The 16,634-nt window shown below is 40.5% G+C and overlaps 4 protein-coding genes across 6 annotated transcripts; 1 reads left to right on the top strand and 3 right to left on the bottom strand.

Moving 5' to 3' along the window:
• The first annotated feature begins 245 nt into the window (after positions 1–245).
• Positions 246–3,984, top strand: gtf2h3 (general transcription factor IIH, polypeptide 3). Its single transcript, XM_088375430.1, has 13 exons — positions 246–474; positions 567–646; positions 730–836; positions 1,060–1,202; positions 1,467–1,529; positions 1,672–1,701; positions 1,766–1,794; positions 1,896–1,970; positions 2,073–2,126; positions 2,425–2,493; positions 2,587–2,722; positions 3,667–3,703; positions 3,777–3,984. Exons 1-13 carry the CDS (start codon positions 465–467, stop codon positions 3,841–3,843), a joined length of 900 nt encoding a protein of 299 aa, XP_088231556.1. The 5' UTR covers positions 246–464; the 3' UTR covers positions 3,844–3,984.
• psmd9 (proteasome 26S subunit, non-ATPase 9) lies at positions 3,975–5,626 on the bottom strand. Its single transcript, XM_088375431.1, has 6 exons — positions 5,353–5,626; positions 5,173–5,272; positions 4,679–4,872; positions 4,501–4,602; positions 4,114–4,202; positions 3,975–4,049 (listed from the first exon to the last, which is right to left on the bottom strand). The coding sequence occupies exons 1-6, from the start codon at positions 5,467–5,469 to the stop codon at positions 4,019–4,021; spliced, it is 633 nt and encodes a 210-aa protein (XP_088231557.1). The 5' UTR covers positions 5,470–5,626; the 3' UTR covers positions 3,975–4,018.
• A 254-nt stretch (positions 5,627–5,880) lies between these two features.
• On the bottom strand, positions 5,881–9,423 carry LOC148397880 (rab5 GDP/GTP exchange factor-like). 3 transcript variants are annotated; one of them, XM_088375428.1, is made up of 8 exons: positions 9,309–9,423; positions 8,584–8,745; positions 8,279–8,403; positions 7,971–8,122; positions 7,835–7,904; positions 7,607–7,742; positions 6,802–7,153; positions 5,881–6,672 (listed from the first exon to the last, which is right to left on the bottom strand). In XM_088375428.1, exons 2-8 carry the CDS (start codon positions 8,739–8,741, stop codon positions 6,280–6,282), a joined length of 1,386 nt encoding a protein of 461 aa, XP_088231554.1. In that variant the 5' UTR covers positions 8,742–8,745; positions 9,309–9,423; the 3' UTR covers positions 5,881–6,279. The 3 variants fall into 3 exon arrangements, with proteins under 3 accessions (XP_088231554.1, XP_088231553.1, XP_088231555.1); XM_088375427.1 differs by having other exon boundaries at positions 8,584–8,760; positions 9,309–9,421; XM_088375429.1 differs by lacking the exon at positions 9,309–9,423 and adding an exon at positions 8,943–9,144.
• Positions 9,424–9,666: 243 nt separating this feature from the next.
• On the bottom strand, positions 9,667–16,098 carry LOC148397879 (melanopsin-A-like). Its single transcript, XM_088375426.1, has 9 exons — positions 15,676–16,098; positions 14,001–14,134; positions 13,716–13,919; positions 13,163–13,334; positions 12,851–13,012; positions 12,132–12,239; positions 11,622–11,796; positions 11,096–11,236; positions 9,667–10,987 (listed from the first exon to the last, which is right to left on the bottom strand). The coding sequence occupies exons 1-9, from the start codon at positions 15,843–15,845 to the stop codon at positions 10,592–10,594; spliced, it is 1,662 nt and encodes a 553-aa protein (XP_088231552.1). The 5' UTR covers positions 15,846–16,098; the 3' UTR covers positions 9,667–10,591.
• Positions 16,099–16,634: the final 536 nt, after the last annotated feature.

Genomic DNA, 16,634 nt, shown 5'->3' with positions numbered 1-16,634 from the left:
GGTGCAGGAGTCTAGCTTCATATTTAGTTTAATGTTGACACAAACAACTATCCATATGGATGAATATATATTGCAATGAATTAAAATAGCCATTAAATCGCAGAAAAAAATATATATTTATACAAAAAAAACACAGTCAAAGACTAGTATTAGGTGGTTTATTTAATTACTACTTCTCAAAAATATATTGTAATGGGAACGTACAAGTTGTCTTAAAAATTTAAAAGCACTCCATGCCATAGGTGGCAGCAATGCACAATTTAAATCTAGAAGAAAAAGAAGAAGAAGCAGAAGCATCATAATCTGCGCCAAGAGTTAATAATACGTATTACGATAAATGTTTCTTAGATTTTATCAAGTTTATTTTATCGTAGCATATTCTGACCAACAAGTTTTTCATATTCGTAGTTTTAGATGAAATATGAACAATACAAGGGGATAAAACTTACCATTGCGCCGTCGTGATGGCATCAGGTACGTTTTGTTAGCTTTCAGGAAACGACTTTACATGTTTCCAATCTATTGTGCTTATTTATTTGTGTATTTTTCCAAATTTGTTTCTGCAGAAGAGGAAATCAGCTTGTTGGTCATTGTCGTGGACGTTAACCCGATTTGGTGGGGCCAGCAAATCCAGCGTGAGCCGCAGGTACAGTTCGGAATGATGACATCAAACTCGACAATAATCTTCATGATATTCCTAATGAATCAAATGTTTTCATGTGGCCCTAGTTCACGCTGTCCAAATGTATGGATGCCGTTATGGTGATGGCTAACTCTCACGTGGCCATGAGCAGGAACAACAAGCTGGCCGTCATCGCCAGCCACTGTCAAGACAGGTCATGCACCGTCCGTCTTTATACGTAGTCTGTATCAGTTTGTGTACATCTTGCTCTTCTGTCCCTCCATTTGTCTTGTCTATCTGGGTTCAAGTCTTTTGACGTCTGTCTATGCATGTACTATCTATTAGGGTTGCATAGGTGAACAGTGTCTAGTTGCATTACTAAGCCTGAATAACTTGTTTTTTGAATGTACTCATTGTCAATGCTTTTTTGGTTTCAGTCACTTTCTGTATCCCAGTAAGAGTCAGTCAGATGGAGATGGCACCCAAGATGACACGTGCTCCAGCGGTGACGGCAAGTACGAACTGCTGTCTATCGCCAACGGCATCATTGCTGACCGGATCAGAAACTTGATGTCCAACAGTAGGTCAACTCCACTACTAAATGATGAATCAATTCAAATGTATTGTACATGAATTGGATGGAAGAAAAAAAAACTTCTATCTAAATAAATGTTGGACAACAAACAGTTCATAAAGATGAAACGTAAATGCAATTGATTTGTACTTAGCAAATGTACACTACTGGATTTGAAAAACAAAAGGTTAAGACACAGCGTTTGAACACTTACTCTTTGTGACACCTAGATGATTGATATATTTTATACTGTACATTTTCATTTTGCAGTTGAAGTGACGGGAGGTTCCACTGACACTTTGCTGGCTGGATCTCTCGCCAAAGCTCTCTGCTGTATCCTTCCCCTACAATCTGCACAAGTGCTGTTTTTTATATTGATAAATATATACTGCAAAACTGACATTTGAAAATTTTTACATCATTTTCATATCTCTACTTTTTTTCAGTAATTAATCTCTTAATTATTTCAACTCAGATATTAACAGAGTTTCAAAGGAACTTGAAGGTACCTCTACTATGACTAGTCATAATTGTCTCGCATGTTTAATATTTCTTGTGTTTTTTTTCAGTGGGACAGGAAGTCAAGTCTCGAATTTTGGTAAGTAAAACCATTTTGTCTATGTATTGATATATTACGTCAGAAGGAATCTTGCTATATTTACTCCCTGAAGTATGAATCAAGTAAATCTGCTTGATTAGGTGATAAAGGCAGCAGACGATTGCGCTCTGCAGTACATGAACTTCATGAATGTGATCTTCGCTGCCCAGAAGCAGGTCATGACACGATTCATTTCTTGCTATTATTTGAACAATTATTGCTCATCTTACAATATTTTTACCAACACTTCAAATTATTATTATTTTTTTTCAAAACAGAGCATCCTGATAGATGCGTGCGTGTTGGAGTCAGACTCGGGGCTCCTACAGCAAGTACTGTTTTATGCTTTTATTATGCACACACACCATACTTGTAGTCATATATGTTCACGCACACACACACACACACACACCATACTCTGATCTCTTATTATCACCATAAATTGATTCCACAATTAGTATTATGAAATCACTAATAACAGTGGGGAAAGTTAGAACTACAACAAATGCAAATATGAGACTAAACCAAACAGCCATCCATCCATTATCCGCTTGTCCCCACATTAATGAAAAATACTAACGTGACCAAATAAATACAAGTTGTTCTTCTGTGTCCTTTCTGAACTGACAGGCCTGCGATATAACGGGTGGCTTGTACCTAAAAATCCCCCAGAAGGCGGCCCTGGCTCAATACCTGCTGGTGACCACCGCCACTCCATGCATTTCTTCACCCACTTACTGGTAATTGACATCAAGGTGTTATAACCTTTTTTTTTTTTACTTTACGGCACAGTGGGTGTTCCTGCCTGATGGCGAGCAACGTTCACAGCTGCTGCTACCACCGCCAGCTCATGTGGACTACAGGGCGGCGTGCTTCTGCCACCGCAACCTCATTGAGATCGGTTACGTCTGCTCTGTCTGCCTGTCCAGTAAGTGCTCGGGTCTTTCTATTATAATGACAATAAATGCCCATAAAAAGTCCTAATAGTACCACTAGAAAGCTCTCAGCTATTCACTTTTTCCTATCCAGTTAATACTTTAAATTTAGTTTTTGTCCACTAGAGGGCGTCCAAGTAGCTTGAAATAAACGGAAACGTTCATGGTTGGTGAGGCACTGACTCCCCAAGGGTCAGATTTACAAATATATAAACAATTGGTTACTGGTTTGTATCTCATCAGCATTCTACGCGCGCGCACAGACACACACACACACACACAGTTTGTGGACTTACCTTTATTTGAAGTCCATGCACCTATCCTTTGCCACAAAAAGCTCCATTATTTTGTTGTAAAAGTTCATTTTCAATTACTTTAGGCACCTTTTCTTTAATTTTGGCCTGCACACCATTAAGCTCTGATGCCATCACAGCAGCTCAGTCATATGTTTGAGCTACTAGCTTTTCATAACAGCTATGTCTTCAACACTCCCAAGACATACGTAGCTACAGCAGGGCTCGTTTATCATCACTCACATCATCAAATCCCCAGAATGCCTCTTTCACTTCACTTTTAGTTACATCGCGCAAAATAAGAGTTCTGTGCTTGTCTGTTGTCTCTTCTACCTCTATGGCAACAAATGGGGCAGCATTAATCACCTATTGAATCATGTACGCCCCCCTTTGGTGAGGCAGAGTACTATCTGCCACAACCTGTGCCTTTTTACTACGGCTTTATGTCCCATCAGCAACCTTAGTATTTGAACAGGAAATATGCAAGTCCAGCGATTTTGACTATAAAAATGTTCAAAATTAGTCATACATAAAGACCACTGATGTGATAATGTTAATGATGTGCCATGCACGTGGTCCATAAAGTTTCATTACAGATCAAAAGAAGTCATTAATAATCATTTCTGCTACTTTCTGCACCACAGTATTCTGCAACTTCAGCCCCATCTGTACAACCTGCGAGTGAGTTTAAAAAATATTTTTTTAATCACATTAATATTTACATATTTTTATACTGAATATTTGTGTTTTGTAGGACGGCTTTCAAAATCCAGCTCCCACAAATGGTCAAAGGCAAAAAGAAGAAATTCAAAGCATCGTGATCATTTTTTTTCTATTACCGCCACAGCCTAATTAATCTTGTATAAAATGATGGTTAAACTCTAACGTTTTTAATTTTGAATAATGTTTAACCAATTATGATTTTTTCAAATGTAAAATAAAAGAAAAATGCTTTGTCTTAATTTGAGTCTTTATTTATATGAAGGTAATTGAGGCTTATGGTGGAGGCATGGGGACAATCTTACACCTGGTAACAAAACAGAGAATGATGAGTGACCAGTCAGATTGTATGTGCGCTGTAATGGACTCACCCCATCAGACCCTGGCCGGACCACCGCTGCGGAGTCAAGCTCACATGGGCTTTCTGCCCCCCGCGGACCACCGTCACTCGTAGTGGCTTCTACACCAACCCCCAACCCAAAAAAAACAATTAGCACAGAACTATTCAGAATTTAACTTACATCTTTCAAGCAGCTTGAGATTGACCAAAGTTTCTGTGAACCTTGAAATAATCAGAGCCAGAATGTTCCAAATTGACAGGCACTTAAGAAGTTATCTCTTTTTTAATGGCTGGAACTGAAAGCGGTGGAGGCTATATAAGTTGAGGTGGCCATGTTTAGGGTGGATTTGTCACATTAAAGCGGCCATCTTAGGACTTTGACACGCTAAGATATGTTCATGTCCATCTGGAATCTTACCCCTTCACTGTGCTGCACGACAGAAGCAATGTTATTGAGGCACTGGAAGTTGCCAGTGTTCACTGAACCAAACTCAACAACTTCATCTCCAATCCTCAGGCCCTTTTGCAAAATGGAGAGCAAAAAGTCAAGAAAGGCTCAAACATCAGAGCCAAAGGGTCACTCTATCTCCACTCACAGCTATGGCGGCAGGCGAACCCTGCGTGACGGCATCCACCCGCGCAAAGGCGGGTGGGAGCACGTCCTGCTGCTCCATGGCCTCCTCCAGAGCTTCTGTCTGACCGTGCAGGCGCTTGGCTTTTTCATGAGCGTGCAACCTGTGCAAGGCGTCCTCAATATCTGCCATGATGGCCTTGTGATCGTTCTGCAAGCCTGCAACAGCCAACGGTTCGAGTTGTAAAGTAGAGCTTGCGACGCAGATGACTGTTTCAGCTGTTTTTAAAAGATGAATACTTTTTTCCAGCATTATATACACCGGATTTGCATATTATTATTATAGGTTACTGTAATTTTCTCACACGACTTTCTGAGTGGGTAAGTGAATGTAAAAGGACAAAATGTTTTTTCTTTGTCATGTGTAGAAAGAGCACACCAGAATTTAGCCTACAACTATGACGTTACATTTTTCTTAAGTACGTCAGTTAGAGATATTTGTTGTAACAGGTTACTTACACGAAATATTGTGTCTGGCGGTTCTTATCTGGTACAAGTTGATGTCGGCCCTCGGGTAACCTTCTGCGTCCACCAAGGGACCATGAAGTCCGACGCCTTGCTGTAGAAACAAAAACTTAAGATATAATCATACAACACTACACAACTTCAGCGACTGGGTGTTATATTCCATGAACTTACATCTTCCAGAACATCGTGGTATGCTTTAATCTGTTCTTCGATTTCATCTTTCTGTTTAATAAGGTTTTTAACATCATCCATGGAGGTTTCTGGATTGTTTTCGTTTGTCGTCTTCATGGTAACTTCCTGATTGTGTTACAACACGTTTGTGTCCGGGCGGATTTAGTACTTGTGGCGGAACCTTCAAGACATACACATTTGCTCGCTGGCGTAATTGAGATGAAAATATTTGAATAGCACTCAAAAATCACTTAAAGACGCTAAATGTCAAAAATGTATATTTAAAATGATAAATAATTTCTCTGGCTTTGAGTGTGGCTCATAAAGGGCGGGCTTAGTGATTGTTGGTTGTGATGTCATCAAAGATGAACGCTACGGAAGGAGAATACAGACGCAACATGGGCTAAAAAAAGTAGTACAACTTAATTTCACTGTTGGCAAGTTGGTTTTTGGGGGTGATACAAATGTTAATTATGAAACAAATACACTTTTCATTTGCTTAAAAGGTAAACAAAATATTTTGCATAATAATGTCTTAATTTTCTTTATTATGGAAACCCTTCAAAAGCGAAAATATGCATGTAAACAGTGCAATTACAAGTTTAAGAGTTACTTCTTAATTCTTTCACATCCCCATTAGCAGTATTATAGACCATCTTAAATTTTTACAAATGTATTTAATACATATATATTTTTTATATTATAAATATTTTTTAGGAAAACAAATAAGCCTGAGGTCTACATTATCACAGTTGCTGGTAATCACGGAATGTATTTAAAACTTCCTTCATTTTGCCCACACCCTTAGCAAACAAGTGCAAACGATTCACATATACAAAGTGGAAGTACAACCTGTGCTTTTGTGATCAAGTAATGAAGTTATTGCAGAGCAATTAAAAATACAACAAGTACCTTTTGAGATTGGGATTAACAGTCCGTATCAGGAGACCCTACATGTTCATCTGTAAGAATCAAATGCTCTATTTCCGCTGAATCAGAGGAGGTGGATGATGACGCTGAGAAAGAGATATCGGTCACTTCCTCTTGTACCAAAGCCAGCTGGGATGTTGCCTGGTCAATCTGCGCATGAACTGCCTGCACCCAGGTCTGCAGCTGCACATTGAGGGCATCCACTCCATGGTCCAGTCGCTCCTGTCGTGACATCAGCTCGTCCAGCAAATGGCGCGTCTCACAGGCCGCATCTTGCAGCCCGGTAGCTGCCGCTGGGGCCCGTCCCCGACGCATGTAGCCCTCAAACTCCTCCGGGCTGAGGTTGAGCGAGCGTCCATCCAGTTTTTCAATGAAAGCCACTGCACAGGACTAGAAAGCAAATGGTAAGCAATGGGTTCATTTTGGAAATGGGAAAAGCAGTGTGTTCTTGGGTGTACGAACAAGTGATTCAGTTATTTTTCAGAGGCTTCAAATATTTGTAATGTGTAAGAAAATTACCAGATTGGTGAAGTAGTAGCCGCTCTCTCCAGCCATGAGACTCTGCGGGAGGCCAAAACGGATAACGTATTGCATGTTGGAGTGCAGGCGAGGCGGGTTGGCCTTGAGCACTACGTAGACCAGAGCGGAAAGGAAGTCATCGGCGTTGGCCGGCTCGCTGTTGGAGGTCGAGAGCGCCTCGAACACGTGCTGGCTGCACTTGGACACACACACTAGCTTGTCCTGAGGTGCCCGCTTGGCGTCCATCTCGATAATTGCCGTTATGGCCGGAAGAAAGGGGTCCCCCGTGATGGTGCTCTGCATTTCTGGGAAAGGTACGCTGAGCATCTGCGGGGTGACCCAGTTTAAAGAACTGCCGAAAAAGCAACAAAACAGGAAATGAGTCAGTGTCCAACCGTGAATTTGGAAGCTGTCAAGAACCAAAAAGTAAAGATTTGGGTTGTAAACAAGGATGATGTATATTGTATTATTTTTTTCTGGAATGATCTGTTTTTTTGTTCCATTGTAATTTGAAAAAGAAAATTATAATTGCAATTGCCTATTTTTAACTCAAATTGCTTTAGTTAATTTAAATTTGAGCCAATTACACACTCAAGGGATTTTTGGAGGGAATTCATATTTTTTAAGTATACCTGAGGCTATTGTCATTCATTTATGTCATTGCGTTCTCAGTGCATTGAATCAATAGCAGTTCTGGATGTCTTAGAAGACAATTTACCTATGAGTGGTTGTTTTAAAGTGCTCTATGACTATAGTGGAGCTCAGCTGAGAAGTAAAAACATCAACATTTGAGACAAAAACTAACCGTATCCTCCTCTGCAAAGTCAAGTCCTTCTGTTCATCGTCACAGCTGTCATGGCAGAAGACCCACTTGTGCAAGCGCGTCATAATGAGCTTCTCCACATGCTCCATCGTCTGAGTGAGCTCGGCTTCTGAAAAACCTGAAACGGAGGGTGGCGATAATTCGCTGTTTTGAGGTTGGGTGAAATGGATGACTAGAATGGCAGTGAAGCGATGGGCATTGGGTACTCACTGCTGAAATATTCAGCAAACGACTGGTAGAAGTCATGCACAAGGTCGGACTGCTTCTGCACCTGCAGAGCCTGCAGAACAACACCCAGTTAGAACACCCCCATGGCATCTTCTCCTAATATAATGACGGTGATTACATGATAGGCCTCCATTGTGTTGAGGAAGGCTGTGCAACGAGACTGCAGACGCTGGCAGGACGGGTTGCGGAGTGTTTTTAAGAAACCGGTGAAGTCTCCGGGTTCCAGCTTCTGGAAGGCTTTCAACGCATTCATTTGGCTGTCGGAAGGTTCTAACAGCAGAGGTTGGAGTAACATATACAACACAGAAACATTATTACATTACACGTACTGAAATTACATATTGTCAAAATACAGTACATCTTTATGAGCAACCAGCACGTGGTGCACAAAAAGTTGGGGTCCAGTGCTGTTGATATGATGCCTACCTTGTTTGGGAGGGGATGGGCCACCCCAGAACAATCTTCTCATGGTGTTGATACGCCGACCCTTCTCCATATTCTTCTTTTCTTCAAATTTGGAGAAGGTGGGTGTCGTGACTTCACCACTCTCTCTGCAAGAAGTCAAAAAAAGGAAGTCAGCAAGAGAAGCGACTGGAATCCTGCCAACATTTTGGGAGGCAAATGAGCCTTTTAAATTCTTTTTAAACTCATGTGATACTTTCATTACATTTGTTGAATTGTTTTTACACTTGAATGATTATGTTACTTTAATTAATGCCTGGACAGTTTACCTGGTGTCTTGTCGGCGGGCTTCAGCAGGCCGGACCCGCTCCCTCCAGCACTTGGAGCAGAAGCCCTGCCATGCGGGGTTCCCATAGTAACCACAGGAGTTCTTGCACAGGAGTTCCTGCTGAGACAGTCGGATCCCTCGTTGCTTGTCCGTCCACATTGCCCTGCGTTGTTTAATACTATGTATAAATTAGGGGAAAATGGACGACAAAAATAAAATAAAATCATTCACATATATATATCATACGTCCATTTTTAATACCAACTTTTCAATATTTTTCAAAAATGTTTATTTGTTCCAGGCATTGAGAATAACACAAAAGTCCAAACAGAGAGGAACACACTTAAAAAAAAAGTTTACCATCTCTTCCGGAATTCCTCAAAACCTCCTTGTATAACTAAACGACCCAGGTTAAATCCGTTTTAAGACTTTGACAAACTACAGACTCGATTGCGTCACCCTTCAAGCCTGGTTCGACTGAATAAAAGGACGTCCAAATGTTGAGAAAGTCTGTTCGGCGTCTGCTTCTTGTTAGCATTGCTACTCGTTAGCATCTAAAGTCACCAGCTGACTGTCATCTGAGCAGGAGTGAGATAAGCGACGCCGAAAGCTCTAAACTAGAACCATTCAGTTTAAAATATTTTAACCGATTTTGATGCTAAAGCAGAGTTCCAAAAAGTTCCCAATGACACATAAAGCCATATCTGTACGAGTAGAATTACTTACTTGTCAAAAAAGAGACGGATTTAGTGTAAGCAAGCGTTAGTTTACTCAGAGTGGACTACTCGTGACTAGAGAATGACGTCATAAGCAGTCGACAGTGTTGAGAATGAGAGAAAAACGAGTCTGTAATTCTGCCAAAAGAAATACTTTTCTGAATTTTGGTCAGCAAAAAAAAAATTAAAAAAAAGACGGATACAATTGTGACATGATAGTGATGGTGTTATGACATGTCTTTTAATTTTATCTCTTAAATTTTATAATATCAAACAAAACGTAAAAATAAACTATTGCCGTGATGAATTAAGTTGGAAAGATGTTTTTTCATTTATTCCTGCAGGAAACGTGGAAAACAACGCAGCAGTACAACATGAAAATATAATGTGCTTTATGAAATAGCATCATGCATATTGTGCAAACAGGTGTTTTGTTGCAAGATAATAAAACAAATAAAATCACAAATGACTTGTATCAAATGACTGGAACAAAAAAACAACGGAATCAAAAAAATAATACTCTATATATATATATATATATATATATATATATATATATATATATATTAAATTAGGCTTGCAAAGTGAGCAATACTGTGGAACAAGTCATTTTTCCCAAAGTGGACTCAGCAAATAAATAAGATATCTATCTGTTATTTTGTTGTTGTTTTTGTTGATTGATTGAATTGATGTAACATACTTTACATTTTACAAGCAAAAAAAAAAGCCATGATATAAAAATATGCATTTTTACTGACTGTACAAGGACAATAATTCTGAGTTCATACACTGCATTCACACAATGGGCTCAAAATAGGGTGACAACATAAATTGTTATACCCACAGTTAATTTGCATCAAAAGTATATTATATACTATATATAATTGTCTCTTCCAAAAGGTCATTTTTATGAAAAGGAGGGCTTACAAGACAGTGGCAAAATACTTTACTGTCATCCGATGACATGAAGTTAACTCTGTATCCTGATGTAAAAAAAAAAAAAAAAAAAAAACATCTTAAGAACCTATGCTGTTAGTCACACAGGAAGTCAGCCATTATATGTCGAATCATGGCTTTTGTTTGTTTCCAATGGTCAGTCTGCAGCTTTTATTACCTTTTTTTGTTCATGTGTGGTGTAGTGTTCCACATATTTGACTTTCTACAATTGGAGATTTCTGCTTAGTGATCTGGTTACTAAGATGAGAATTTCACGGGCCATACATTCACTCCTGGCACTAACCTCTAGCCTAACCTTAACTTGGTGGAGAAGAGGGGAAATAGTTCTTGAACAAATCAGGATAGCAACTGTACCGCTTCCAACACCTCCGATGAGAAGTTCAAACTGACCAAAACATTGTTTGCCATCACCTCCTCCAAACAGAGGCTGTCCTGGTGGACCAGTCTGCTCTCGGACGTGGGACTGATGACAACAATGCGAGGGACGCCCTGCTGTTCCGAAGTCGGCAACTCGACGGTCGCGGCTCGGCCGACGCACAGGGAGTCGGCCGAGTTGCTCTTGCAGCCTTGCAGCCTGTCAGGAATGATTTTGTCCCTCTTTGAGTCTTTGTGGGTCAGACTGCGACTACGCCTCCTGGTAAGAACTAGCAGGGGGAGAGTGGCGCTGGTGAGAGTGCTGGAAACCAGTTCATGGTCACAGTTGTTGGATGACTCAGTCATGGTATATGGATGCTGGTGGTGGAAACAAATAAAAAAAAAAAGACAGAAATAGACATGCATGAGCAAAAAAAAAAAGAGAGACTACATGCAACGAGAGAAACAATATTTCCTCAAAGCTACCTTCTCGACTTTATGGGTGGTCTTCCGCTCTGATGACTTCCTGCAGGAACTACCTCTGCTGGACTGACGGTAGGATGACATGCTCCTGAAGGAATCGCCCAACTTCCCGCTTAAAGGCTCCATCTCCACGTCTCTCGGAACCTGCAGTAGGTAATGCAAGCCATGTGGTCGCACACATGTAGTACATGCATTGTTAAAAATGTTTTATTAAAGTTGAGTTGAAATTTGAGTATGTTCTATTCATTGAGTGATTTGTTTATTTCCAGGGGTACACGTGCCACACGCATTAGACCGTGAAAATGGATGGGTACAGTACTTTATTTTTTCAAAATATTAAAGGATTAATTTCTTTTTGTGCCCACGTTGTACTGTATGTTGTTTGCCAGATATTTGTCTTTTTTTTTTCTTACAGTATAACCATGCAAAAACCTGTTTTTGGTGGTTTGTTTACCTAATTTTGGATGGATTCTTATTTTGTCCGTTGTGGCAGAATGTAAACAGTTCATTTGTATTCATGTTCATCTACCATGTCAGTGGGTTTGGAGGATGTGCTGATGAAGTGAGTCCTGGACGCGCTGGACTGGCGACTGATGATGGAGTCTCTGAAGGAGGACTCGCTGATGGATGAGGAGGAGATGCACTCCTTTCGAGGGGTGGGAGACAAAAACCACAAGCAGGGAAACTTCTCTGCCAGAGTCATCCTGAATATACAGCAAAATAAACAAATAAATAAATAAAGGAAGAAAAATGCATGCAGACAATGCGAAATTTACAATATGTAATATGACCTACATTTACTGTACAAAGACGGGAGAGCGACACTTACTAGCTCGTCAGGTTTGCCCTTGCTCCTTGTAGATGTGTTGTGCTTCTTGTCTTTTGATAATTTAACAATGCTGATTTAGACTTTGTTGAGTTAACTAAATGTTTCTCTTTGGGTTTGCGCTCTCAATCGGTTTTACATGGTGAGCTAAGCCCCCCCCCCCCCAAAAGGATGTGCACATTTACAGTAGCAGGCTGTGGTTCCACTAATTACCTGTATCTATTATGAATGATGGCATAGATGAAAGGGTTGTAGATTGTGGAGGCTTTTGCTATAATAGCTGGAACAGCCTTGGAGTATGGTGACAAGATGTTGGCATGCCTGCAAAAGACACAGTGAAAAAAATCTGATTTTATCACACATTTTTTATTGTAAATACAGCCAAATGTTTTTTTGTTTTTTTTAGTAGAGCATGAAAATATTGGAGTCCCACCAGTTCAGTTACCCTGATCTCGTTTTGTTACATAATCCAAAGGTCATGTTCGTTCAGAGATTATCTGAAAATGTGTCTTAAATCCATCTGCTTGTGTGTTTGTGATTTCCCTTTTGAACGACGGAAAACGGATTTTAAGTAATATATTTATGTATTGTTCGCAATTTCATCAAATGTGTTTATATGGGCAAAGGTTGTTTGAGCGGATAAAAACACTTGAACAATTTTGCCATCTGCTCTCGTTCATAAATTGTCCATGGACTGCTTGGCCCCGATATTACATAACATTTTCTGTGTTATTTCGGAGAGTCCACTAAAAATTCAGTTAAAGTGCTGCAAACTCATGGTAGGCTACCATGAAACCATATATGGTAGCCTTCATCCAAATTTTTCCACAGTGGGCACAATTGGGTGAGTTTTGCTGGCTGTCTCGAACCTCTAACATACATGCACGTCAATTTATTGCGTGAATCATATAATTAGTTTAAAATAGTCTTACCCAGCCCATGAAATGAGTGTAACGCAGGCGTACGGTGACCAGGAAAGGACATAAACAACGATGACCACAAAGGCAATCTTGGCCAGCTTCCATTCACTCCTGATGGATTTCTGATGGAGCAAGGTGGATTTCCTCACCTGGGTGCCCAGTCTCTCCACCTCCCTGAAGACAAGAAGATTTGCTCATTGTTTAACCAACATGAAGCATGTAGTGGTAGAACGCCTGACTCTGACTCGCAGGTCAAATCTTTGCTCACAAGACGCCAACTTGACTTACCACCCACAAATCAACCGCTTTAGGCCTCCTGCTCACCTGCTGGTATTCCTGACTGCCAGAAACATGAAGAGGTAGCAGTAGGAGATGATGAGAAGCGGGATGAAGAAGACAAAGCAGCACAGCATCATGGTGTAGCTCCTGTTGGCTGCTGTGTATGTGACGTAATCCCAAGTGCATGATGTCATCAGACCTTCTGGGATGTAAGAGCCTATGCCAAGTAAAATTCAAATGAAGGATGTATCTGTAATAACTCATAAATTGCATTATAACAATAAATTCAATATCAAATAATAATGTCATTTTACTTGTTTCAAATTGTAGTTTGTTTGCCAAATTGTGATCCGCAGCTGTTAAATCAGTTTGCAAAACATAAACAGTAGTTTTTGTTTGCCGGAAAGAAAGTACACAAGTCACTAATAGATAAGGTCACATTATTTGAGTTATTATAAAAAGTAGTGTTTCGTACCAAATAGTGGAGCCACAACTATTTACATTTTGCTTACCAAATTGTGAGCCCAAAACTCACTCATAAATTCCAATACATTGTTCAACTTCACATGGTTTATCTAGTAGGCAGTAAGAGACTCACTCCATCCAACGAGAGGAGCCAGACTCCAGGCCAGCGAGTACAGCCAGACGGAGATGATGGCCAGAGTGGTCCTTCTCTTGGAGCTCCAGTGGATGGTCTTCAGCGGTTTGGTAATCACCAAGTAGCGGTCGATAGAGATGGCCAGCAGGTTTATCATGGAGGCGATGCCAAACAAGGCACCGCAGAATGCATACGTCTTACAACCTGTGTTGCCAATCCAGATGTTAAATTCTTTGTCTGCTACATGGAAGTACATATTATATAGGATGAAAGATCAGGAATTACCCATTTCTCCAAACACCCATTCCTTGTAGAGGCTGTTGATGAAGAAGATTGGTGACTGTGTGAAGGCCATGAGAAAATCACTTACTGCCAGGTTCACAATAAAGTAGTTGGGCAAGCTGCGAAGCTTTTTGTTGCTACAACCAAACACAAGAGAAGTTTTGGAAGTACAGTTATTAAAACTGAACTTGGACAAAAATGCATCGTGGTGAGTAGCTGTAGTGTGCAAACAAGAAAACAAGGCAGTCACTGGCAGAATTTTGGCCACATACAAATAGTGAGCACACAGCATTTGTGCATTATAAAGATCAGCTTGCGCCGGCCAAATAATGAGCCACCACCAATGTTACATCATTTTGTGCAATGTCATTGTTTGTTTTGTCAAACAGTAACATCACAACAAACGTTCGGTAATATTATCCATCGTATATAGCAGCTTGTGGTTGCCAAATAGTGAGACAGAAGCCCACAGGGTGACAGATCGCAACATATCAGTAAAGTCTGGAGGGGGAATGCGAGCGTTCAGATCAAAATTGGATTAGTGTCATCCCGGGTTAGGGGTTGCTCGTTCTGATGGCCAGCGGTACAATTTGGATTATAATCTAAAGCCTGAGTGAGCCAGAACTGGTTGGTACCACTTTTGAGTGATGGTGACCCAAATGTCAGCATTAGTCAGATCTCTGATAAAGTGCTTGTCAAATAGTGAGCCCACCACTAATGTTTCATATGTTTGTGATAAGTAATGACACCACAACTAATGTTTTAAATGCCCATTATAAACTGTAGTTTGTGCTTGCAAAATATACAAATATAAAAATTATTATGATTGCTTATGAAATGTAACAGTTGATTCAATATAGTCCTGCAATATGCCTCAAACGTGAAAAGAAAAAAAATAAATAAATGTGCCATATAATCTAATACGATAAACTGAGATCGAATACAGTGTGGTGTGTTGCAATGTGATACGACGAGATTCAATGAAATAAGTGTTGATAAAATAAGATGATAGGTGGTTTGATACAATTTGATCGGATACAAAATGGTGCAATGTAATAAGAGTGAATGAAATGGGATGAGCTCTGATCTGATGCAATGTGATATGATACAAGATGTGGAACACAATATGATAACTACATTATGTTTCATTACAATAAAGTGCAAGACAACGTAATACAATACAATACGATATGATACCATTGCACAATTTACTTTTTAGGTCCACTGAGCAATATAGCGGAATAAGACTAAGAACAAATTAGGTTCGGCGTATCACACCCGTACCCCAGACGACGGATCCTTGCATACATAATCAAACCTAACCCAAAAGCCTTTACTACTGTTGCTACATTCTAATAACACAAAGACAAAAAAATGGAGATCATTTGAGAGGCTATTGGCAATGATTGGTCCACACATTGATTACATGTGCATTTCTGCAACAGAGACTCTACACGCTTCGCTTTTTAAAGTACAAATGAAATAACAAATACTCCGAAACCTATTGTCTGATATCTTTCACAGCTTTTAAAGCACCAAAGAATAGAGTTGCGTGTTTGGCATGCCATGGGTGTTGATTTACGTTGAGTTTTATTGACTGTTGCTGCCTCAGAACGCACAACACCTATTGCAGGAATAGCATTCGAAATGCCTCAATGACATTCTCCACTTTATTTACCTGTAGAATGCAAACATGACCAACGCGTTGCCTGCAACGCCCAGCGTGCCGATGACCAGGACAAACGAAGCCACCACATAATGCGCGTGGTCGGGCACATCCACCTTGTTGAAGAAGTTGCTCTGTGTGTGCGCTCTCTCGGGCTCCATGGTCTCAGTGGACCGTGTCATGCTGAGCAAGAGGAACTCCCACTAGTTGTGCTCTGGGCTTCATGATCAGATGGTCCTCTCTCGCCGCTGCTTGAGAGTAAAGTTGTAATGGGAAGTCCACAAGTGGTTTCAGAGATAAGAAAATGTCCTCAGTTTGGAAGCGTCTTTACATTCCAACTGCTGATGACCTCCTCCGGCGTCCCTTCACACCAGCTGTGCACCGCTCTCTCCTCTCTCATCATCTCTCACCCTCCCATCTCTCTCTCTCTCGCTCTTGCACGTTCTCTTTCAGCTCCCAGCTTTCACGTCACCAAGCCCAGAAGCCCTGAGCCTTAACCCCTCTCCTCTTTCCCTGGCAGATGCTTACGTAACGGGCATCATGATTACTATCAACAAGACGCTGAGCATCAAGTTGTCATCGCGAGCAGTGTGGCTCGCGGCTGGAACCGACAAGCATGCAAAGAGCACCCGTGGAGCCAGGCAACTAATTGAGGCAGCCCAATTATTCAGCTTCACTACTGAGCAAGCCACACACACTCTTGCTTTGGCTTGTTGTGCACTTGCAAATAGGCTGCGCATGGACTTTTCAACCCACGTGCAGCTGTTTTTGACTCATTGGAGTGATGCTTCTGTAAACTTTGCTGCAGAAACTATATATGCAGAAATATGTCAACCAACCGTTGGTTTTCTTAAAATAATTTCTGAATTATGGGTGTAAAAAAAATAAAAAGTCTTTTATTTATCGTCGAGTCAAATTTATTTGTGTAGCCCTCACAAAAGAGGGTCAAAGGGCTTCACCACCCAATAATA

Source organism: Syngnathus floridae, chromosome 5, assembly GCF_059516105.1.
Source record: "Syngnathus floridae isolate MCC-2025c chromosome 5, RoL_Sflo_1.0, whole genome shotgun sequence".
NCBI classification, from domain to species: Eukaryota; Metazoa; Chordata; class Actinopteri; order Syngnathiformes; family Syngnathidae; genus Syngnathus; species Syngnathus floridae.
The sequence above is the reverse complement of the archived record's forward strand: the minus strand, read 5'-3'. Positions and strand labels throughout refer to the sequence as shown.